The sequence below is a fragment of the Taeniopygia guttata genome, chromosome 4A, assembly GCF_048771995.1.
Source record: "Taeniopygia guttata chromosome 4A, bTaeGut7.mat, whole genome shotgun sequence".
NCBI classification, from domain to species: Eukaryota; Metazoa; Chordata; class Aves; order Passeriformes; family Estrildidae; genus Taeniopygia; species Taeniopygia guttata.
The window spans coordinates 11,417,727-11,441,938 of record NC_133029.1 but is presented as its reverse complement, the minus strand read 5'-3'; the positions used below and the strand labels follow the sequence as shown (position 1 = coordinate 11,441,938).

Below are 24,212 nucleotides of genomic sequence, written 5' to 3'. Positions count from 1 at the left end.
CTGGTCTTTTTGTGTCCTTGTTTAAAAAAGTTGGGTGGAAACAGTACATTTATCTCTGCTGTGGGAACAGCAGAGTGACGTTTGTCATAATGCCTGATGAGACAGGGGTATATGTTGAGGCATCAGACTGAAATACTTCGTTATTACTATAGAATATGTATTTTCTTTTTTTTTTTTTCCCTTTAGTCTAAGTATATTTTATAGATGCTGGTAGTAACAGTATTTTTCTGTTGCACATTTTCTCCTTTTCCATCTTTTTCTGGAATACCCACTGCCCAAGCTACCAGATTTTAGCCTAGTCATTAACTAAAATGCCAGTGGAACAGAAAGATGTCCCTCACTTCCCTTACTACAAAAAAAAGACACTGAAGCAGCTGTGTTTATCATCAGTCACAGTGAGTGCGTTCACAGTGCTGTGTGTAACTCAGATTGACTGGTGATTTCTGCCCTTGTGAGACCCAGCCTGGCCTGTGGCACACAGTTCTGGGGTGTCCAGCATCAGAAGGGTATGGAGCTTTGGGGCAAGTCCAGAGGGGGCCATGGAGTTGCTAAGAGGGCTGGAGCACCTCCCCTGTGGAGACGGGCCAAGAGAGCTGGGGCTGTTCAGCTGGGAGAAGAGGAGATTGTGCAGAGACCTCATTTCGGAGGACAGGAGCACGGTGGGCCAGAGGAAGGAAATACTCTTCCAGTGCAGTCTCAATGGACAGTTTTCAGTTGTGAAATCTTGCCTTGGCCTTTAATGTTTTTTGCCTTTGGGCCATGCAAACAGCTCTTACCCTTTCACCAAATATTTGCTTGCACTCATGTTACAATTACGAGAGAGTTTCACACCCAGCTCTTAGGTAATTGAGAACTACTGGGTCAGTGTAGCTGGGCTGGCTTGCACTACAGTACTTGTTTCAGAAATAGATTCTTGACATTTATAAATGGATTTTTTTTCTGATTGACTTTAAGTACATATATTTTCATAGGTAGTAAGCAGAAGCAATGAACATAAAAGACAACAGTAATATTTTCTTGTATATTTTTCTTGAACTATTACCTTTGCTATTAGCTGAGTAAAATATTGTATTAAGCAGCAGTATTTTTTAAGTAGCAGTTTAAGAGAAACACAGTTTCCTAAGGTGACTTGTGATTTTGCTATTTCAAGTAGAATGTATATATTTAAACTTGTATCAGGATCCACTACAACTGATTTCCCCTCTCCTTGTTTGTTTGGATATAGGTACCAGTATTTACACTGTACAGGCATAGTCAGAGCTCTCCAACTCTCAGCTTTGAACAGTTGAGCAATAGAAGCTCAAAGTTGAGCATTGCCAGAACACAGAAGTACTTCTCAAAATTGGTTAGGTTTGGTTAGGCTTTCTCTGGATTTTCACTGCCCTTTGTGATGTTCCAAAATGTGCAAGAGAAAAACATGTAGAAATCTGCCTGTGAGAAAGAAAGAAAAACGAGACCTCATGAACTTTTTTTCCTATGAGTAACTTGCATTAATATTGCTGGAGTTTGTTTTTATAAAAGCACCGACATGATATAAAAACTGAATCATTTCCTTCAGTTTCTTTTCCTTCAATCTTTCTAACCCCAAGTAAGCTGTAATTAGCCACCAGATCCTAACTGTTACTGCTATTTCATCACAGTCTTCTCAGCTGTGGAAATGTTCTCTCATTCTTGTGTGTGTTAGGTATAAATGTGGAAAATCAAAACTTCTAGAGAGCCTGACAGTATGCACCCGTTTGTTTATTCTGCTCCATCTTCCTTGCTATGTGGTATTACTTACCCTTGGAGTAATTTCTTTTTGTGTCATCTCTTTCTGAAATCTCAGCCTTGTTCTGTCCTGTAGCGGAACAAATTCAGGACGACTGAGTACTAACTAAATTCCTTTCCAAAAACTGACTAACTAAACACCCACATACTTGGGTCAACTTTTTTTTAATGTTTAGATCTGCCTGGATGCTAGAGAAATTGCAGAAATGGCTGTTACTTACTCATACTGTGTTGTTTTGGATGATTCCAGAACTTCCAGACAGGAGCCAGCTCTGAGCTCTTACACTCAAGTCAGAATTGTGTCTCCATCTGAAGTTGGCAAGAGCTCCAAGAGTGCTGGTGCAAAGGAACCAGACTTCCTCTGGTGTTGCTTTTAAACTAAAACAAATCTGCTTTGGAGATTCCAGTTTTCTTCACAAACTAGAACACAACCCTTTTCCTCTCTAATGTCATCTTCCTTACTAGATTACTTTCCTAACACTATGTTTGAGGCAGACAGAAAATGAAGTTGTGTTTTCTTCCAAACATGTGATTCTGTAGTAAATTGGATCCCTGGCAAGCTTTTTAACACCAGAGGAAGGATTGTAAGCAGTGTTGTTGATATACTTTCACTATTAAGCCTTTAGAATGTTTTGGACTTGGGCTAATTAAAGCCTTTCCTAGTGATGCTAATAATTTGCTGCCTTATTAAAGTTAAACTGCACAGGATAAAATTTCTAGTGCAGGTACTTCGATTTTGAATTACACCTAAAAATTCTAGTAGTGTGTGTAAATGCTGAGTAAGTTGATTCTGTTCAGTTTGGCAAGTCAAATGCAGAGATTAGGGCATTTCCTCTTCTGAGAATAGTCACTTCCAGAGGCATAAACCCTCTCTCTGTCCCCCATATACACATTTGCTCTTATTTAGTCCCATAAGCTTTTGTGACTATTTAAAAGGGTTTTTTCCTATATTAAAAAATATAAATGCTCGTTGTTTCTTAGATTTGAGTTAAAATAGGAAGAGAGGGATGTCTCTCTGAAGTCAAAGCACATGTTATGGAACAGAACTCTGTTCTATGACCCTGGCTACAGGACAGGAGTAGAATGTTGTATATTATCTGTCTGAAACTTTTATTTAAGGATATAAAAGTCAGGTTATACTTAGATAATATCTCTTCCATCTCTGGCAGCCCATAACGGACAGCGTCAGTCAGGAGTAAACTTGGCCTGTAGGATTTTTGTAAACACCCAGCGTCTAAAAGCCGTAAGTGAAACATTACCTCATGAGTGAGGTTTGCAGCGTGTACACTGTAACATGTCTCTGCAAATGTTAAATGAACTCCAGACCAATTCCAAATTGATAGAAGCTGATTCACCAGAGGAAAATCCTTAAGAAAACCAGCTATCTATGTTCTCATAGATAGAAACAACATCCATTTTTGTTTGGTTTCATTTTTTCTTGTAGTCATGCCTGACGCACACTGCTCGTTCTGGGAACATGCGTTTCCTGTGTCAAGAACTGGAAGCTCTGCTGTTTCCAAAACAGCTAGATAAGCATCTGAAGAGGCTAGTTCTGCTCAACAGTCAAGAGAAAGAATAATCTTTGTAAACCAATGGAAAATATTACCTATTCTAAATATTCCAATGTTAAATACCAGTTTTATCTTACTGTGAAATTTTTCATGAATGCTAAATTTTATTTGTAAGGAATGAGGAAATTTATGAAAAACATTACTGTTATACTTTAGTAATATGTAGTTGCCTTGCCTTCAAGTGTCCTTGATGTTGCATTGACGTGAGCATTGCATCTCATCCTTTCTCTTAAAGTCTAATTAAGTAGGAGATTGAAGGCATAAGGTATAATTTGAGTAGCTAAGTTTGGCTTCTAACTGAATACAACTGGTATGGAGGTACCTTTGTGTGGAATATGTCAGTCTGTTATATGCAGTATATTTAAGAGATGATAAATATTTATTTAGCATGAGTTTGGGATTATCCTGCGATGGATCAAAATCTTATACAGCCACATGCAAATGCCAGTAACCCTAAAAACATCTAAAAACATTCTCTTCTTTGTATTTCAAAAGAAAATCTTTGTAGGAGAATTTTGCAAGGGACATTTAACTCTGTTTCAGTCTGTAAAAACTGATTCAAATCTTAGACTTAGGGGGAAGGCTTTTAAAATATAACTGGGTTAAACATCAGTTAAAGCTTTCTGCAGTAGACCTCTTGGAGCTTTATGTCTGCAGTTCCACACAGCCATCTTTTATTACACTGGTCATGGGACCAGTGAGGCCTCAGTGTCTCTATGAACATGCTTTTGTTCTGGAAACTCTTTTCTTACCTCAATACCCCAAATCCACTTCATGTTCTCTTGGGCAATGTGTGCCATGAGTAGTCCTGAGTTTGTGTTTCTACTGATATTCATCTATCAATAGTGACAAAGGGCTTCTTGTTCTGTCTTGAGTCAGAAGAATGGACTGTATGCAATATGAAAGTCTCTTCCTGCGTTTCATTGGTAATTAAATTGCCTGAAGCTTCTGTTCATAATTTTATTCAAACATGTTTAAATACGAAAGGGAGGAAGTGGTATCACATAAAAGTTAAGCTCCTTTTTGGCAGCTTCATCTCTTGTCTGTCCAGTGTAGTTTGGAAGCTTTAATCTTTTCCTGTATTGTAATTGCTCTCCCTTGTATGGGTTGTGTTACACCTCTGTCTGAATTCATAGCCTGTGCTTCTTAGGGGCAGTAGGGTGGAAATTCCAAGGATTCCCACATTCTAATATGTTTTTCTGTTTTATTATAGATCTAATCAACACTGAAAAAATCTCAGTCGTCACTGTGAGATCCCTTGTAAGTACACCTCTGTGTGTGTGTGAGGTTTTGCATGAGCATGTTCTAGGGAAAAAGCCACAGTTGTATTTTTGGGACTCACTAAGTATTCCCAATTGATGATTCTTTTAAGAATCACAACTGATTTTTGTCAGGATAGAAATGTGATTTTCCTTTAAATTACTCCAACTATATACAAATTAGCTGAGTTTTCTGTTTTTATAAACACTTTTTAAAGTATTACAAATGAACCTGAAATTCCAAAATGAAAGCAATGGAACCTTCCTCTCCTCCCTTCCTAAATTATCTGGTTGTTTATTATTAGCCAGTAGTGTTTCATAGTAGCACCACTTCTGAACAAGCTCCTATGCAGCCCAAAGAAAAACTGTGGTACTGTCTCATTGTGTTAAATGCTTTGCAGTAGTCTAACAACTCTTTTTATCCAAGTTGGTGTGCCTTGGTCATATGTTCATTGCTGGAAGGTGAGGAGCAGCCAGAGTTCCCCCTGGGGTCTATTTTAAGTTGTAGCATTATGTGTAACCATGGGTGTGTCCTGCCATTTCCTTACCATGTCTTAGAGCCATGGTTGGCTTCTCTTTGAAATACAGACTCAACTGCTGGTTTTGGAGCAGTGAATTAACTGGGATGAAAGTGTCATACGAGATTTCTGTTATAAACCAATAGTCCTTCATTTTAGAGAACTGGAGCTTTGGGAAGTAAACTGATCTCTTTAATGCTGAGGTTGATGGTGAGGCTCAACAGAGCAGAATGAACATGTACATTTTGAAAAGAATGTAGATTCATTTTTTATAAAAAGTAATATGCAGAATATTTTCATCCATACAAGTCTGAGCCTAGTTTAGTTTAGCTTAGTTTATTATACTATCATTCAACAGTGATTTTGTTCTGTAGTTGTAATTACAAAATTAATATGGTGGTCATGTTGTTTTAAATACCTGCAGATCTCTGAGTCTTACATTACCATAAAGCTGTTGATATTGGCTACAACACAACTGCTTATATTAAAATTCTCATTAAATAACCCACCAACATGTTAACTGACTTCTGTCTTCTATAAATAGCAGTTGTCTTATTTAACCTGAAATGTTAATTGTAGCCTCCCTTATCACCTGAGGGTAGCAAATATATTAATAAAGGTGTATTTTGAGGTGTGCCTACATTCTTTTAACTCTTGACGGAGCCCTGAGAACTCCCCTATTCTCATCCATTCTGTTTATCAGATGGTGCCTGTGACAGCCTGGGCTCTCATGGTGTCAGTGTCACTGGCTGCTGCTGTCTGAGGTTCTGCCCTTGGCTGGTGCACCTGTGCCTGCTGCCTTCCCCTCTGTGGCAGCGTGGGTGGTGTGCTAGCAGGCTGTTTTTGCACAGCAGCCAGGTGAAGATAACCTCCCTGTCTCACATGCCGGGGCAGACTGTCCCAGCCACTGGGCTGGCCATGACTGGGGTTTGCTGTGATGGTTTTGTTTTTCTCCCACTCACCACCAGTCCTTATTTAAGCCCAGTTCTCCTTAATGAGGAAAGATTTCTGACATGCAGACAAAATTTGCCAAATTGTACTTTATTTTAAATTGAGTTAAATTGGTCAGATTTTATTGTTTTCCATACTTGGAGTTTGAAATGCACGTATTGAAGTATTTTTTGAAATTGGAAAGGCAAATCTGCATAATGCCTTTACAAGAGTCTGACATTCAGAGTTGAAAAGTAGAAGATTAAAAATGCAGTTGCTGGAGCTAAGATAATACAGCAGTTTTGGAATATTATATAGTTTTAGATTATAGCATGTAGACTTTTGAGCCTATATACTATTTTTGAGTATATCAAGATACATTTTAATCTGAATAGAAGTTGATAGACTATTTTGAAAAACAGTAAAGCAGTCTGCTGTGCCTTTTCTCTGTAATAGAAATACTTAGTGGGAAAACAAGTGTTGACCTTTCCCTTAATTACGCAATTGTATCATTACTCAAGTAGCTTAATAACAATATTATGTTGTGAAGGACAGACTTCATCTCAACAGCCCTGAACTATTCAAACAGAAATAGTGGGGGGAAGTCTGTGAAGAGTAAATATTTGTGAATGCAAGAAACAAGTATGGAAAAGATTCATCCTCTTTCATCCCCAGAGCAGTTCACTGCTCTATTGTGCAGTGATGCTTTTGAAGTGAGCTCTTAGAAGGACTAGAACTAATTAACTGTAATATTACTAATTTAATTATTTTTTCTTTCTTTTTCCTGCTCTCTGCTTGGCACTGGTTTTCGCCCGTAGGTGTCCACTGTTGGCTGTCAAAGGTTACTAAAATTTTGCAGCTGCTCTGAATCAGCACTTCCTAAGCTTCACCTACTGTTGCTTCTCCCTACACCACTCTGCACCGCTGCCTTGCTCTTGTCTGCTTCAGAACTCCATAAGAGAGTTTCTCTTTTAAATACCCACAATGAAATTTAGGCTAGAAATGTGTGCCATTCTCTTGCTGCCTGTGTACTTGTTAATCTGGTTGTACAGTATGCTGGTATTTATTCCCTGGTATTTTCTTACCAATGCCAAGAAGAAAAAGGCTATGGCAAAGCGGTTAAAAGCTAAACCCATCTCGGACAAGCCAGGGAGCCCCTACCGCTCTGTCACTCACCTGGACTCACTAGCAAACATAAACATCCCTGGAGCAGACACACTGGACAAGCTCTTTGACCATGCTTTAGCAAAGTTTGGCAAGAAGGACTGTCTTGGAACCAGGGAAATTCTGAGTGAAGAAAATGAAATGCAACCAAATGGAAAAGTATTCAAAAAGGTAAAACTTAAAATTTTTTACTTAATTCTGACTTGGGTTTGAGCTGCTTTGTATCTTGCTGCAACAATGCATGTCCCTTTGGAGCTCTTCCTCAGTCATCATCTAATAAACCATTCATTTTATGGTAGATGAGGAATAACAGAATATACAGGATGCACTGTTTATTCTACTTGAAGTAAAATGAAAGCAATTTCTTAATGAATGGCAGACTGTGTACTCATGGTGTTATGCACCAACTCACATCAGCCACTAGAGCTATACCAGAATCTTCTTGCCATGAAAATTCATTTGTTTTTTTCTCTCAAGTTAATTCTAGGAACTTACAGATGGTTATCCTATGAAGAAGTAAACGAGAAAATTACTCGCCTGGGGAATGGACTGACTGCCCTGGGACTAACCCCGAAAAGCACCGTGGTCATCTTCTGTGAGACCCGAGCTGAGTGGATGATTGTAGCTCTCACCTGCTTCAAGTACAACTTCCCTCGTGAGTGCTCAACATGGTTACTTCTAATGTATTCTAGAACCATTTCTCAGCACAGATCTGGCTGTTAAGTATTTTGGCTCTGCCAGTCTTGTCATTGGAGGTGTGAGAATTTCACAAACTTTCTCTGCTTATGGTCTGATTCTTAGAAGTTTTCAGTCAATTGTATGCATTGTGGGTGTCCCTAAAATTAACTTGCCATACTTATGAAACTGTTTTTTATTATTTTATTGTACTATGTTCTAGATGTTTAAATGACAGAATAGTCCACTTACTATTCAGGTAGTTTTAAATATTCTGAAGATGTTAATAGTTGCATTTAAGATATCAGTAGTTGCATTTCTCCCCACAAAGTGTGGCATGTTTTTATAGTATTTTGTGTCTGTATCCTAAATTATACATCCAAAAAATGAAATAGTTATCAGAAGAGAAGAATGGTAAACAAAATCATATGATAGTCTGCGGGTAGACTGTTTTGGTGACATTTTTAAGCTACTCCAATTCATTACAATTATGTATGGTTTTTCTGTTCCTTTTTTTTTTTTAATTCAAGCTGTCAGAAGTCTCTAATGGGAGTTAAACTTGGTGAGCTGCAGTGGCTACTGTGCAGTCCAGTACCCATTTTGCACACAACACACTGTGAACCACAGCCCATTTTTTTTGCTTGCACTGGGCTGTCTCTTTTTCTCTTAGCAGCAGTAGTAGCTGCCTGTGTGAGGAGCAGATCATACAGCAGAGTGTGCAGAGAGGCTGTTCAGGGGCAGTAATGGAGGAGATGAACTTGATACTGAAGTAGGAGACTATGGATAATTTGGTCTGGATCCCTATACTTTGAAAGAAATACTGTATAACATTACTCTTTTTCCTGTGCTGCGTAAACCCTGTCTCACAGCTCTGTTAAATTCCTTTAATGGTCTTTGGGGGTTACAGTTTGAGATAGCAAATGATACTAAAGAAGGGTTTTTTTCAGTAGAGAGAGAATGGGGGAGAGGTGAACTCTATTGTGCCTGGGAGGCACTTAATGGCATTCCTCTAGCCAGTCTGGGTTACAAATAATCTGGCAGTGTGAAAAACAGTCTGATTCCTTAGCCTGATTCTCTGTCTTGCTGCCATCACTAATTCCATGGGAGCAAGGAAAGCAGCTGACAGTGTGCAAAGAGCTGCCTGTAGCTGTGCCAGCTTGAAGCTGGTGCCCTGTATTGTCTGAGTGTTACCTCTGCTCCTGAGTTGGGTTGCAGAGAGCTCAGGGGCAGAACACCTGCTCTTAGGTACTTACTCTGGGATTGCTTTGTACATTATTGTTGGGGTTTGGTGCATCTGTTTGTTCTGATAATTTCTGCTATAGAAAAAGCACAATTATTTCGGGAGGATGTAGATGACCATTATAGGTTCCTTCCAACTGCCTGACCACTTCAGGGCTGACTAAAAGTTACATTCTAGAGCATTGTTCAAAGGCCTCCTAAACAGTGACAGTCTTGGGCATCAACCATCTCTCTAGGAACCATGTTCCAGTAACTGACCACACTCTCGGTAAGGACATGCTTCTTGCCCAGCTGTCGTCCTTCTTCCAGAAGTCTCTTGTGCCATAAAATTTCTGATGTGGAAAAATCAAAAGCTGTTTTATTTCCAAATTAGAAAATTCCCAGTTGAGTACTTTTCAGTAAGATAAAGCAAGAGCTTTTGCATTTAGTTTTACTTTTACCCTTCTTTCATGTCCTCTCCCATCCCTGTGACAGTTGTCACTCTCTATGCCACCCTGGGGGAAGAGGCAGTGACCTATGGTCTCAACGAGTGTGGAGCGTCATATCTGGTCACGAGTGTGGAACTCCTTGAGAGCAAACTTAAGGTAATTTGGTATTATCTTCACCTGCTATAAGCAACCCTACAGTTCAGTCAGTACACTACTAAACATTTCATTTCTCTTCCATAGACTGCACTGCCACAAGTTTCCTGTCTGAAACGTATCATTTATGTGGACAAGAAGACTGTCAATAAATCAGAATACCCTGAAAATGTGGAGATTCATAGCATGCAAGCAGTAGAAGAGCTGGGAGCTAAACCAGAAAACTGTAAGTGAATAACTTCACAGAGGACTGGCTAATCAAGCAGTGTTAGCACCTGGGTTAAGAGGGATGTGTAGCAGAAAACCACCCACCCAGAAAAGGATGGCCTTTGTTACCCACAAAGGCACTGGCAAGTTGCCAGTTCATATTCCACTTCCCTTTAAATAGACAAAAATCATATATTTTGTTCATGTGTCACATGTGTCAGGATAAAACTTTGTTTTTTGCTTCTAAGCCATAAGCAGAATTATTTAATACTTCATCTTTGTTTTAGGAAATGAAATATAAATTGGTTTAATGTTTCATTTTCTGCTACTCTTATCTTTTATTTATCTTACTGTCACTATTATTTATTAGAAAAGAGGAGAAAAAGCACTTAAGGCTAGAGGAATAACAGTTACATTCCTTGCTCCATTGGGCAGCCAGGAGTGACTGTAAACATCTTTAAGTAAGGAAAACCCAACCCTGATGATCTGTTCTTACATCAGCAGTCTGTAATTAACCATGACTCTCTCTGGAATAAAGGAGGAGATAAACTGGCAAAGGAGCTTTGGGAAACACACATTCATTACAGCTGCTTATCTCTGATCAGCCTGAGGTGCTGATACAGACCTGCAGTGACCCTAATGGGTGTTTTTTCTTATTCTTAGTCTCTGAAAAGCCTGCTTCCTTGCAGACCTTGTGAAAGCCATGGAAGCTGGTGCTTGTCATCCTGAGAATAAAGAGGACTAAAACAAAAATCAGAAGTCAAGTGTTTTAAGCTAACTACTTTTCTACTAAACCTGCAGCTTACCTGTGGAAGGTTTAATTAAATTTTTTTTTAAATTGTGAGGTTTGAGGGGAGTTAAAAGGAATCTTACCTGTATAACCTTGGCTTTGAAAGACTGATGGACAGAAAAGCTGACTTGCAGATTTTTGAAGTGTTCTTTTTTTGCTTTTTTTACCCAACTTGCTGTTTATGATCAGCACTGTATTCTCTCCCTTTACTGCCTTTGACAGTTTTATTTGGTTTTCAGAAGGCTCCTTCTATGAAACTTCGTCAGCTATAAACCACAATGACAAAAGTGTCACCTAAATTGTGTAGATGCTTAAATACTCATCATTCCTTTCAAAATTTGCCTTCCCTCTCTTCCTCTTAGAACCAGATGACAACTTTCTCCAGCACTGACCATGCAACAGCTTGCTGTGCTGGCCTTCCATGAAGGACCTGTTTCACACTGATTACAGACATTTTCACAATGATTAATTACAGAAATAATTTAGAAAGTATATAAGAATAAATAACAGTTTTTCTCCTGAATTTTGTAGCAAGCATTCTGCCAAGCAGACCTGTTCCTACAGACTTGGCTTTAGTAATGTACACCAGTGGCTCTACTGGGAGACCCAAAGGAGTGATGATGATGCATAAAAACTTAATAGCTGGAATGACAGGACAGTGTGAGAGAATACCTGGACTGGGGTAAGAAACACTTCGTTGTCTTGTGCACAGAGAGATAAAACAACCTCCAAAAGTGTCTCATTTATAGAGTCTGCTGCTGGCATTGTGTTATCAAGTTTCTTCATGTTATTGTGAGGCCAGTACTTTTTAATCTATAAGAAATATGTCTTGTGTGTGTGAACTTCCCTTGCTTGAAAAAGACGTCCTTCTAGCTGTTTTCTCACATGCTATTGCTTTTTTTATTATTATTACCCTTAGCTCTAAGCCTATGATGGATTTTTGCACTTTTTGAGTATCAGATGATACCACTAGATAAGAGATTCCTCCTCTAGTGCAACTTGGGAAATGTTTTTAGATATTTTCAGGCACCTAGGATCAGTTTAGTAAGCATGTCAGAGCCCAACACTTCAGTGACCTGGAGACACCGCTCTGGGTGCACGTGCTGCAGAATCTGATCAAGCACAGCTCACTGAAAGAGCAGGAAAGTAAGAAATTATGCACTCACAACAATAAAACCAAGTGCAGATTCCTTCACAATAATGTTTTGAGGAGGTTTTTCCTGGAAGTGTCTATTTGTCTCTGCATTCACAAAAGGCTCAATAGCTGAAATAAGCCCTGTTGCCAGACAACTGTTGTGAGAGGATATAAACCCAGTTCTGGCTTGGTGCTGAAAGCTGCTGTTCAGTGACAGCTCTAAGGTTCTTGCTGAGAAATCTCTGAGCAATTACTTTCTGAAACCAGCCTTAATACTTGAGTAAGCAGCTCTCTTTCTAGCAATGTATCCTAGAAGATGATGACTGACAGGGCTTTGTAAATCACTGGTCATTATTTTAAAGTGTAATTATTTCATAACTGAAATGAAACCTCCCACAAGGAGAGGAAATAGCATTAAAGGACTAAGGAATCAGAGTTTCTTAGAAAACAAGGCAAATCCTATAATTTATACTGATTTCAGTAAGGGCAGATTTCCCCACTTTGTTTATATACTGTGGCTGAAATCACACCCATCTTGTGTGCAGGAAAATAAGCTCACCTGGGATCCAGGTCAATCAAAAAGTAATAACTAAGCACACAACAAAATGGTTAAATGGTATTTTCAGTCCACTTGTGACTCATGGCTAATTATTTTTTCTTTTCCAGACCCAAGGACACTTACATTGGTTATTTGCCTCTGGCCCATGTGTTAGAACTGACAGCAGAAGTTTCCTGCATCACCTACGGCTGCAGGATCGGTTACTCCTCTCCTCTCACTCTCTCAGATCAGGTGAGGGCTAGCAGAGCAAGGTGGGGAGCAAACTGCAGATTTTGCAGCCTGTTCAGCTTCCTCCTTCAGTAAAGAAATACTGATGTATATGGTACACTTCAGAAATGTAAATTTTTTTCAGAAAATTATGCAAATTAATATTCCTGGTGAACAGCAGCAGTACGTTGTACCATATACATTTTATTAAAACCTTTGATTTATGATACTTAGGAAATCTAAAAGCAATCCTAATAAATGCCTGTAGTGTTATCCACTGGATAACAGGGTAAGAACAGCTCTTAATAGATCAGCTGAACTGTTTAAAGTGATCTTAAGTTTTGGTCTCACTTTATCAGTTCTTTATCCACTTATTGCAGATCTTCTATTTAGTCCTTTGCCTTTTTCCCTTTAACAATTCAGATAAATAGGAATAAATTAAGCCAGAATAGATACCTCTGTATGTTTTGCTTGTAGAGAGATTTGCATCAAGCAAAACAAGCTCCCAAAGGAAGATGGAGGAAAAAGCAAGTACTAGAGGGAGGAAGTAAGAGAAAGATAAACAAAGTGAACCTGTAAAAGATTGAGTATTTTGGTTGAAATAGATGTTAATCATTACCCTTGCCTGAACAATGAGGGGAAAATAACACAGGAACAGGGGAAGATATTTAAACAAAATATATGCTAATATATTTCCTCCTTTCATTAGCCCTTTAGTTTTCAAGCACTGTTTTGTTTTCTGCTTCATTAACTGACATATTTTCCTTATTACAGTCAAGTAAAATTAAGAAGGGAAGCAAAGGAGACTGTACTGTACTTAAGCCTACACTGATGGCAGCTGTGCCTGTAAGTATGCAGAAGTAGATATGTCCAGCAAAAAAAGTTCTGTCTCTTTTATGCTAGAAAAAGTATTTACTAGCATGTTTTGCTCTTCACACATAAGTAACTGTCACTAATAAGAGAAAACACAGACATTCCAGCTGTTGGGGGATTGAACTGATGCTGCAGATGAACACAAGAGTCTGCCTGTACTAAAGCCAAGATCCTTTTTGATCCAAGCCTGTCAATATTTCAGTAGTTACAAGTGGTGTTTTACTGGGCTACTGACACAACAGTAGGATACAGTCAGAGTCTGGAACTCCTTTTTGCACAGGGACAAAGAGGGTGGTTCTGGCCAAGAGGGAATCCACTGGAAGGATATGGGCATTTGGCTCAGTCACAGATTTAGCAAGTCAAGGTAACACCAAGGCTGAGTCTCTCTTGCTGTTCTCAGGGTTAGCAGGCCGGGCTTGGCCTTCTCTCAGAGGAAGGAGTGATGTGGAGATCACTCCTGGAACTCCTCTTGCTTCTGCAGGTTGCTGCTCTGAGCTCCTGCACTCCACAAGGCTGTGGTGCTATCCAGAAACTCCAGAAATGTTTGTGTCTTTCTGGTGCCAAGGCCCTCCCCACATGTGCTGCCATCACAGGTGCTTTTAGGATCCTGTCACACCTGTGGCTCAAAAACTAGTAGCACTGGGTGGTGCCACATGGTGGTGAGAGTGAGTAGGAGCATTTAATCTAATTTAGGAATACTGAGTTTTGGTTGGATCTGGTTTTTCTGCAACATCTTAGATTAGCCAAGAGTTTTAAAATCAATTTAGTCACGTGCATTCTTTTGTTTTATAAAATCATAAGCACATAAAGAGACTTGGTTGTCTTCAAAGTGACAAAAAGTATGTCTGAGAACTCCAACCTTTTAGAAAATATCCATTTTTATTTGTTACATGGAGAGAAAGCACATAAATACTTCAAAACATTATGCTCCAAAACAAACTTGAAGGAGCCAATCTTTAAACTTCTATTAAATACTTCACCAGCCTGAACAATGTTTTAGGTTCTGTGTATTAGTGTGACCATAAGCTTATTATTTTAATGGGAATTAATCTCTGGTCTGTGACAGAATTGTGGTGGATGTTTGTCAGATAATTAGAATTACTGCAACCACATTTCTCTGAAAGTTGAAGAGCTCTCTTGGAAAAGGAAATGGTGCAATGAATTCTTCGTTCATTCCCTTGCACTTAACAGTTGCTGTGGATAAAGTACAGCATCAGCACTCCCAAGCAGGACACGCCTTGAGGGGAATTTACCAACCTTTAGCAAAGAGATTGAGTTAAACTTGAATTTTAAATTTTCTAAATCAGTTTGTCACAGTTTAAGTACAGGTTCAGGTGTAAATAGCTCCAAGCTGCAGTGGTCTATAAATTGGCTCATCAATCACATGTTAAAAGCATTGCACATAAGCACTGCCTACCCCCATGATGCAAAGATTTCCACTCTTATTATCCATTTTAAAGGAAGGAATAATGGGGGGGTGGTTACTTATGACATGGGATTTGATTTACACACGCTAGTCTGTCCCATGTGGTGATTTTCCTTTTTTTTTAACACTTTGTAGGAAATAATGGACAGAATTTACAAAAATGTCATGAGTAAAGTTCAAGAGATGAACTATATCCAGAGAACTCTGTTCAAGATAGGCTATGACTACAAATTGGAGCAGATCAAGAGGGGATATGATGCACCTCTGTGTAACATGTAAGTAGCATTCAGGGGCCACGGGTGCCTTTTGCCTTGGGATCTGTTAGGAGAGTCTAAAAGATTGATCCTCTGAGCTGTCAGACAGTTCTCATCTGACATGCAAGTAGCACCTAATGAGTAACTGAGGTAGTCCAAGTTCTTACTGGAAACAGCTAAGACATTTCATGGTAATGACTAATCTTCCCAACAGCTGGCTGGTTCATTTTCATTGCGCTGCTTTTTTTTAAGTGATAAAATTGGAATGTTTGTTAAGCTACAGGAAATCTGCCTCAAGTGTTACACAAGAGGTAATGGGTTTGGATTAGCCCTGCTGTCTACTAAATTCTGGGAAAAAGTTATTTTCTTAGGGGTTCCAGATAGGAAGGAAGGAAGGTGGTTTGTGTCCTCTTACAAGAGTGAGCTAAGTGAATAATTTTTAATTATTTTTGCCTTCTTTCAAGACTATTGTTTAAAAAAGTAAAGGCCCTGCTGGGAGGGAATGTCCGAATGATGCTTTCTGGAGGAGCACCACTCTCACCTCAAACACAAAGATTCATGAACATCTGTTTCTGCTGTCCTGTTGGTCAGGGCTATGGACTGACAGAAACGTGTGGAGCTGGAACCATTACAGAAGGTAGTTAAAACACCTGTGGAAATACATAAGTTCAGAAATATGTATGGGTGTTTGGTGATTCTTAGTTTTTTAAAAACAAATCAAAACTGCAGCTGTAGTTCTGCAGTAAAGTAACTTGAGATAAGATACACCCTATTCATATTGTAAATAACAAAAAATCTTGTTTTTCTTTCTTGTTTTCTCCCTAAGTTGCTGATTATAGCACTGGCAGAGTTGGAGCTCCTCTTATTTGTTGTGAAATAAAACTGAGAGACTGGCAAGAAGGTGAGAGTAGTAATTGTTCTGATTTTACTAATTCATTTAGCCTCTGCCTAGCTGCTTAGCTAGGTGTAGCATATGAAGAAATTTTCTTTCTTTGATAATAGTCATCAGTTAGTGTGCTTTAGCTTCAAAGTGAAGTTTCAAAGTATTTGCTTGGCAGAAGTGTATATAAGTTTAAAATAATTGCTTGGGACTGTGTTGTTTTCAGGAGGCTATACTAATAAAGACAAGCCTAATCCTAGAGGAGAAATTATAATTGGTGGACCCAACGTCTCCATGGGATATTTTAAAAATGAAGAGAAGACAACAGAAGAGTTTTCTGTTGATGAGAATGGCCAGAGGTGGTTCTGTACAGGAGATATTGGGGAATTTCATCCAGATGGGTGTCTGCAGATCATAGGTGGGTCTCAATTTTTGATACCTTAATATATTACAAAGTATTGACTAACCATAATTACAAACATGTTATTAATACTGTTGGCTTTGCCTGGGCTAATCTGCTTAAGGTTACCTATTTACAGAATTGCTGTAAAACACATTTCCAAAAGGCCTCATAGCTGTAGTAAGATTTTGGAAGTGATACCATTTCCTGTGACATTATCATCATCTAAATTTAGCACATGGACTTTAAAGAATAAATACAAGATTAAGGTTTGGAATCAGAGTAATTTCCTACAATCTGTGTGACAAGAAGTGTACTGCTAGAACATTTTTTACAGAAATTTTAATATTTGGCAGCTATTAGCTGCTTTAAAACTTGTCCTTTAAGATCTGGTGTAGCACGAAATACGCAGGTGGTATGTATGGAGGTGAGTCTGTGGAAATGCTTAAGTTTAAAGGAAACAAAGTTTTCTTTTTTTCCCTTCCCCTGACTTTAGATCGTAAGAAGGACTTGGTAAAGCTACAAGCAGGAGAATATGTATCTCTGGGCAAAGTTGAGGCAGCACTGAAGAACTGCCCATTGATTGACAATATCTGTGCTTATGCCAAAAGGTAAGAGTGGCATTAACTTAGAGTAAACATGAAGTACAGGCTCTGATCCACTTCTCTAATCCAACTCTAGTTTTCCATGGTTTCCTTCTAATAACCCTCTCCATCAGAGTACAAGTTACAGACATGTCTGAAGAAGAACAGCTTTCCAGATTCCCTAAAAGCTAAAGAAATTACTTGTTTTTCTGTTGGCATTTTTCCTATCCAGATATGCTTCTGTTCCATCCCATCCCTTCCCTATAAAAGTATATATCATTATATATTGTTATATTTGGCATGTGTTCTGTCTGTCAGAATACCAGTGAAAAGTTAATCTGGACACTTTGCACCTGATCCAAAGCTTTCCAGTGAGTTTTGGAAATTAGTTCAAATATATTCCCCTCTCTGTCTATGTGAGGGGGAACTGCAGAGAAGTGGTTAAACCCCGGGTCTAGCTGGGGAGCTAAACTGAGACATGTGTGAGTGAAATGACAGCAAAGCCTCATTCTGATCAAACCTAATGTTGTAAACCAGCTTGGAATATCTGCTTGATAAGACTTCAGTTGTGAAGACTTAATGCACAAGAAGGGTTCTGTATGGTGGAATAACCTGGGCATTTGTGGGTCCAGCAGCAGGTAATTTACACCCTGAAATGGAAATCTTGACTGAACCTTTTTTCCTTCCTTCTCTGCCGCTCTGTGTAGTGACCAGTCCTACGTGATCAGTTTTGTGGTCCCTAACCAGAAGAAGCTGACAGCACTGGCTGAGCAGAAGGGCATCAGTGGAAGCTGGGTGGACATTTGTAACAATCCTACAATGGAAGCAGAAATACTGCAAGAGATTAAAGAAGTAGCAAACAAGAGTAAGTACCACAGCACAGCCTGCTGGCCATGGGGGCTTATCCAGCAAAAACTGCCATTATCCTCACTAACTGCTCCTCCTTCCAGTTTCTCTGTATCTGCCAAAACTTAATGGTTTCTTGAGGCAAAGACCACACAAAATTATTGTGTATTATCCCAGGAATTGACATAAATCTGGTTGTATTGATTGTATTTTTTACAAAATATCTGAAGGTTTTTTCCAGCTAAATTTGGGAGACAAGTTTCTTGTCTAATATGGTTAAAATAAGGTCCAAAAGAGCCATTAATTGGAAGAAAGGTTGCAAGACATTTACTGGCAAGAAAACTGGTTAAGCAAGAGATTTCAAAGCATTTTTTCCCCACACAACTTTGTTCCCTACAGCTTTGAACAGACATGATCCTTGTGGTTTTAGAGGCTTAAAAGCTTGCTACTCCTTGCTGTGGTACTGAACGATCAAAATTGTCATCAGTCCTTTACAAGACAAAAAATGAACTAACTCAGTGGGGAAGAAAGTCTCTAAAGCATTTGGCACTTCATACAAGGAAGCAGTAAAAGCTGCACTTAAGCACATTCTAAGCACTTTCAAACAGAGAGGAGGATCTGCCTTTTGAAAATGGGAAAACAAGGATGAAAGGCACTGTTAAGTCGTACCTTGAAAAAAAAAAATCAACCCATATGGTTAAGGCTTAGGTTTAAACACTTTAATCCTGGGGTTTTTTATCATGAATTGGGCAAATTACTGTCCATATAGCTTTGTGTACTTAAACCCTTTGCTTATACATTATTTCTGCCTTCTAGATAGTAATCTACTATTGAGATACAACTAATTTATGTGAAACTTTTTTCAAAACTCATTTTAAGAGGTAGTCCTACATTCTTAGCAGAGCAGCTGCACCTTCATTGTGAGCAGGCACACATCTGAGTGAGAGGCAGCAGCACATCCTGATAGCAGCTGAAGTTAGAAAGGCAGAGGAGCTGCTGCTCCCCAGAGGCTGTGCTGGAATTCACTTGCAAGTCCATGGCTGTGGATCCCATTCCCAGCCTACCTGCAGGAGCTGGTAGCAAACTCCAAGTGGTACTGGGCACATGCAGCAGCTCCCTGTGCTGTTCCTGCTGCTCCTGCCCTTCCCTCCTTCCCCCTCCCTTGCTCCCCCCTTTTGGGCTATTACCTGTGCAAGGAGAGAAGCAGCCTTGGTTGCAGTGAGGTTGTGCATGAGCCAAGCCATTGCTTCCAGCTCAAGGGAAAGTAAGTTGCTAATGTAACAAAAATACAAAGAAGTCCCTTTGTTTTGAACTCTAAACAAACTTTTAGGAATGAAAAATATAGGAAAGAAACATTCAACCAGGGAAAGTGCACAAGTACTTCATTATAATTGAAATATGAAGCATGCCCAGCTAGTCTGAGTTAACTAGTTATTCCATTCCTGTAATGAATGTACAGCTGTAGATTTCAGTGTATGCTTTTGTGATAGTAGTCTCAGAACTTCAGGCTACTCAGTCATTTGTTTCAGGCTTTAGATTTTGCATTGTCATACACAGAGTGTATAAGAGTATTTACACACTAACCAGCACTCAGAGTTGGGACAGGATGAAATTTGCCTGTGGTCCTTCTGTAAGGTTATTTCATGAAGTAGGACAGCATATTATACAAGCTACAGGGTGCTGACCAGATTTTTAGGGAACATGAATTAGTATTTCATTTGGCTTTGTAATCACAGTCGTGCTTTTCTTTGTTCTTGTCCCTGCAGTGAAATTAGAAAGGTTTGAAATCCCCATCAAGGTGCGGTTAAGCCCTGAGCCCTGGACCCCCGAGACTGGGCTGGTAACAGACGCTTTCAAGCTGAAAAGGAAAGAACTGAAAAACCATTACCTCAACGACATTGAGAGAATGTACGGAGGCAAATAACAGCTCTGCTGCCCTGGCAGCTCTGCAGGTGGTTCCTTCTCATGCCTCAGTTTTGGATGTCTGTGTGTACTGTAGATATCACACGTTCAAAAAAAACCCACCAAATGGACAACTGTTTCTATAATCTCTATCAAGTAAAACAGAGAATATCTTAGACTCCAAATTCTTAATTGTTAGCAGATTAGACACTGATGGTCTTCATAGAGTTTTGTGTGATCATCTCCAGTTTTGAGACAGACATCATTATGTGAAGCAGTGTGACCAGGTAATTTTATTGTTTCTCTAGCACATTCAGACTGCTTACAACTTCTCTTTAACTTGTGCTGAAGTCTGGCCTATATCTCAAAGAGGGAAAAACAATGTAATTTTGGTGATTATTCTGTCATAATAAGACACTTGTAATAACATACTTCCCTCTAGCAAGGAGGTAAAAGGAGTATCTAATGTCTACCCTTCTCTATTTAAAAACAAAACCAAGACAACAGCAGTAGTCAAGAACTTGCTAGAGATTACTAATAGTGCACTGCTTGAAAATGGATGGACTCTTCTGCACATCGATATCTTGAATATTTACAGTGCCTACAAAAGAATAGAAAGTACACTTACTGAAATAAAGGTGAACTGAAAAGCTTTCTAAAAACAAGTTATAAGAAATTTCACTCAAGAGCATTGAATTAACTAGTTCGACTTCCAACTCACCAAACAGGTTTTTAATTGCCACTGCATTTTAATTCAAGCAGAGCTTTCCACTGGACACAAAGTGTAAAAGAAAACTAAGATGTGCACAGCTCTGGGGGTGCTGATGAGAAATCTGTGCCTGAATGCAGAACCTGCATCTGGACTGGCAAACAGCTGTGAAACTGATGGGCAGTGGTCTCTAAACAGACTTGAAACTCAGAGGAGTTTTGGTGGGTTTTTTTGAGAGGTGGTTGATGTTTTTAGGGCAATGATTCTCTAGACCTTCACATACATGTGAGTACTGGATGTAACTTAGCGGATCAGGTTTTAAATGTCTGCATTCCTTTATGGAAGGTATTTCTGTTCACCTTTTAACTGTGGTAAGCATGATAAGGCAACCAGAAACCAACAGGAGTTTCCCTGTCTGGTCTTGTTTTACTTACAGAAAAGTAGTCTGTGGCCAGGGAACGTTTGTTTCCTGGAAACTTGTAAAAAGGGACAAATCACTCTACAGAAATTCATTATAAAAATGTTCTCTTATTAACTGGAAGTCATAGAAGTGAAGAAGGAGAAAGATATAATTTAATAATAGATCACCATTTTGTGTGCCGAATCCTGTACTGTGTCTTCTTTTGAATTGTAACTGAACTCCTGCATCCCTCTCAGCTCTTCACACTTGAACCATAAGTGCTGTAAAAAGTGGAGGCTCTTGATACTGTTCTACTTTGCACTTTCTTAATAATTTTATATATGTTGCTTACATTTTGTACAGCTGTGGCCCTCAACTGCTCTATATTGCAAATTCATTTGAGAGTATTTATAGATTTCTATTCATAACATTTGTTGTGTATATGATGGTTAAAAAAATTATTTGGTATCATCACTGTACAGAAAGTAAAAGATTTTATACATTGCTTCTCTTGAACACACAAGCTTGCAATTTCAGGACAAGTTTTTCTTTTCCTGCATGTATATGTATGTTTATTTTCCAGTTAAAATAGACTCTGGCAAAATTAAATGATGGCTCTATGCTCCTGAAGTAAAGCATCCCTTCTCCTGGGGACCAACATCAAACTTCACCATGCATAACTTTTTCTGCTAGTGCAGAACACTGCCAGCTGACCTTCCAAGAACCCCAAGGGGAAAGAGAGAAAGGAAATCTGGTATACAGAGGTGATGGTATCCAGTTGTGTGTGGAACTACAAGAGTCACTAAAAGAAACAAGGAAATAGTGTATCTAATTTTTTTTTTTTTTTTTAAGATACACATGGTTGTTTTTTAACAACAGGGAATATTTCTCATATCAGTAGCAACTTTTAAAATTACTTGGTCCTGGAGTCATGGTACCAGTTTTTCCATGTTTTAAAACTGGTCTCTATTCAGTAGCCTTTAGTCAGCCTAATAGTATCACAAAAGTGAAATACATGTAAGAAAGATACTTACACTTGAGTCTGTCAGCAGGTTCTAAGACTATTTTTTTTAAACCATGAATGTATTTATATGAAGTGTATTTTATCTTCTGTATCTTGGTTGACTAAGGATTGCTATTTTCAAAATATATGTACACACATAACACATTGTTAACATTTCAAAAGTGGAATACAACTTAAATGGTTCAACAAGTTTGTGTTTTGGGAAGATCTTTATATCGTTCCCATTCCATGCCTCACATTCTGTCTAAAATTGAGTCTATCTCAAAAAGCAGCAGCATTGAGTTCATACTTCAGGTAATGAAAACCAGGCCTGGTTTTTCTTGTAAGGAATGAGCTAGAGGTGGATGTACTGCAGAGGGCAATTTGCTACACCTTCAGCTCTTCAAGCACCTTTGAGGAAGGGGAAGGATTACATCAGGCTGCATTCAAATATGGGGATTGTTTACAAATACCTTGGGAGTTGGGCAAGAACTTTAGCCTTCATTTTAATGAATTCTAAATCCTTTTTGTGACAGAGCTTGTGGAGAAGAAACAGAATGAGCAAGAATGTTTAATTTTTGCATTAAAAAGAAAGAACATGGATGCAGATGAAGAGATAGTAAATAATTTCAAAATCATTATGTGATAGTTACCAAATGCTGGGCTGAAATGTGAGAGAGAAGTTAATGTACTACTGAGGGTTCCAGAATGCTGAAAGTTCTTCAGAAAGCAGGTTAAGAATTTTTAAATCATCCTTAGAAGACTGAATAAACAAGTTCAAAGAGAAACAAAATGCAGTTTGGGCATATCTGGTGTAAGATTATATTTAGGCCCTCTACCTAAAAACGCATGGTCTGTCTAGAGAAAGGCAGAGTGTAACTACCACAGCAGGGCCACTAGAAAGCTTCAGCTGTGAAGGAAGATTGGAGTTGTTTAGCTGCCCTGAGGAGGAATGGCAAATGCCACTAGATGATTAACCTGCAACTCTGTGCAGTTACCCTGACAAAGGCACAAAGAGCTGGCCCCGGGGAAGGAGAAAGAACAGGGTCTAAGTTTGCTCAAAGTGAATTGGTAATTTGGCATTTCAAGAGAAACATGGGATTTAAAACCAGTTCTTTACTAAATACTGACCTAGTTGCCCAAGATTACTGCCACTGAAAATCTTCAGAGCCTCGGAGTCAATGACAGTTCAGCAAAGCCTTTGAGGAACAGCCCTGGCACAGACCCCTTGGTGGGGCTGGCAGGGACTGGTCCTGCACATGACACAACAGGAATGCTGCCTGTAACAGGCAGATGTCATTAAGTGCCTTGAAAGGGTTAAAAATAAAAAGGCTGAACAGGGAGAGGAAGGAGTTACACCCTCAGGAGCAGGTGAGGTGGTGTTTAACCACCCCATGCAATCACAGTGCCCTTGACAACACTCAGAATAACCTGCAGGGGCTGCCTGCCAGCTCCCCAGCATGAACTGCTCTAAAAGGAACAGAACATCAGTTCAGAATGTGGGTCACATTTTCACTAGCAAAAAAAATGAAAAAACAAAAAAACCCCAACCATATCTACCACATCTCAGAGCAATAGTTTCAAATAACTTGTATTCTAACAATAAATTAGTGTTGTTCTGCAATTACATGCAAAACAAGAAATAAATTCTCATTATGCATTTGGTTTTGTTGGGGTTTTTGTTTGTTTGTACCTTGGCTTTGTTTGTTTGTACCTTAGTTATTTTTGTCTGTAGTGGGGTTTCTTTGCCTTCATACTGAGCCTACCCCAAGGCTAAGATCTATTTACATGACAATAAAGCAGTTTCCTTTTTGAAGGCTAGAACTTACACACCTGAAGATCCAAAATAACACATCTGGTGGGTTTTTTGCATAAGATGGTAAAAGGTCATCTACAAAATGCAATCAGTAAAACTTGCAGTCACTGGCTACAAGGAATTGCAAACAAGAGACAGAGTAAAACTCTGTGTGAACTTACCTGGATTAAAAAAACACATTTCCAGTAAACTCAGTGTTGCTGCCAAATAGATTAGTGATTGCTTTATGATAGGAGTACATCAGCTATGGAGGACCAGGGCTGACTATATGAAATACACATCTGTACTTAGCCTGCCATTTTCATATACTTTAATTTGAATGAATTCTGACAGAAACAGGGTAATGTTTGCACTATTGCTTTGCTACTGGGTGCTGTAATAGGTTGAATCTTGCTACACTTTTATTGGGGAGAGACATGTTTTGAACAAAATTAAACCATTCGAGATTGATAAAGTGTTCTAATGAAGCTGATTATCACAGATAATTTATCAAAAATTGTCTTTGGTTGGAAGCGTG

The 24,212-nt window shown here is 38.9% G+C and overlaps 1 protein-coding gene across 7 annotated transcripts in view; it reads left to right on the top strand.

Moving 5' to 3' along the window:
• The window catches only part of ACSL4 (acyl-CoA synthetase long chain family member 4), a 38,246-nt gene extending 14,707 nt beyond the window's left edge, over positions 1 to 23,539 (top strand). For 3 of the 7 annotated variants that reach the window (XM_030272642.4, XM_012573134.5, XM_072929147.1), the window contains 15 exons: positions 4,552 to 4,598; positions 6,864 to 7,380; positions 7,687 to 7,864; positions 9,598 to 9,707; positions 9,792 to 9,930; positions 11,233 to 11,383; positions 12,503 to 12,626; positions 13,377 to 13,448; positions 15,037 to 15,176; positions 15,620 to 15,792; positions 15,982 to 16,056; positions 16,262 to 16,453; positions 16,932 to 17,046; positions 17,727 to 17,884; positions 19,632 to 23,539. In XM_030272642.4, the coding sequence (XP_030128502.1) occupies positions 7,030 to 7,380; positions 7,687 to 7,864; positions 9,598 to 9,707; positions 9,792 to 9,930; positions 11,233 to 11,383; positions 12,503 to 12,626; positions 13,377 to 13,448; positions 15,037 to 15,176; positions 15,620 to 15,792; positions 15,982 to 16,056; positions 16,262 to 16,453; positions 16,932 to 17,046; positions 17,727 to 17,884; positions 19,632 to 19,789 (2,136 nt within the window). In that variant the 5' untranslated portion in view covers positions 4,552 to 4,598; positions 6,864 to 7,029 and the 3' untranslated portion in view covers positions 19,790 to 23,539. The remainder of the gene's footprint in view (positions 1 to 4,551; positions 4,599 to 6,863; positions 7,381 to 7,686; positions 7,865 to 9,597; positions 9,708 to 9,791; positions 9,931 to 11,232; positions 11,384 to 12,502; positions 12,627 to 13,376; positions 13,449 to 15,036; positions 15,177 to 15,619; positions 15,793 to 15,981; positions 16,057 to 16,261; positions 16,454 to 16,931; positions 17,047 to 17,726; positions 17,885 to 19,631) is intronic. The other 4 variants (XM_072929149.1, XM_072929151.1, XM_002197674.7 and 1 more) reach the window with 2 other exon arrangements.
• Positions 23,540 to 24,212: the final 673 nt, after the last annotated feature.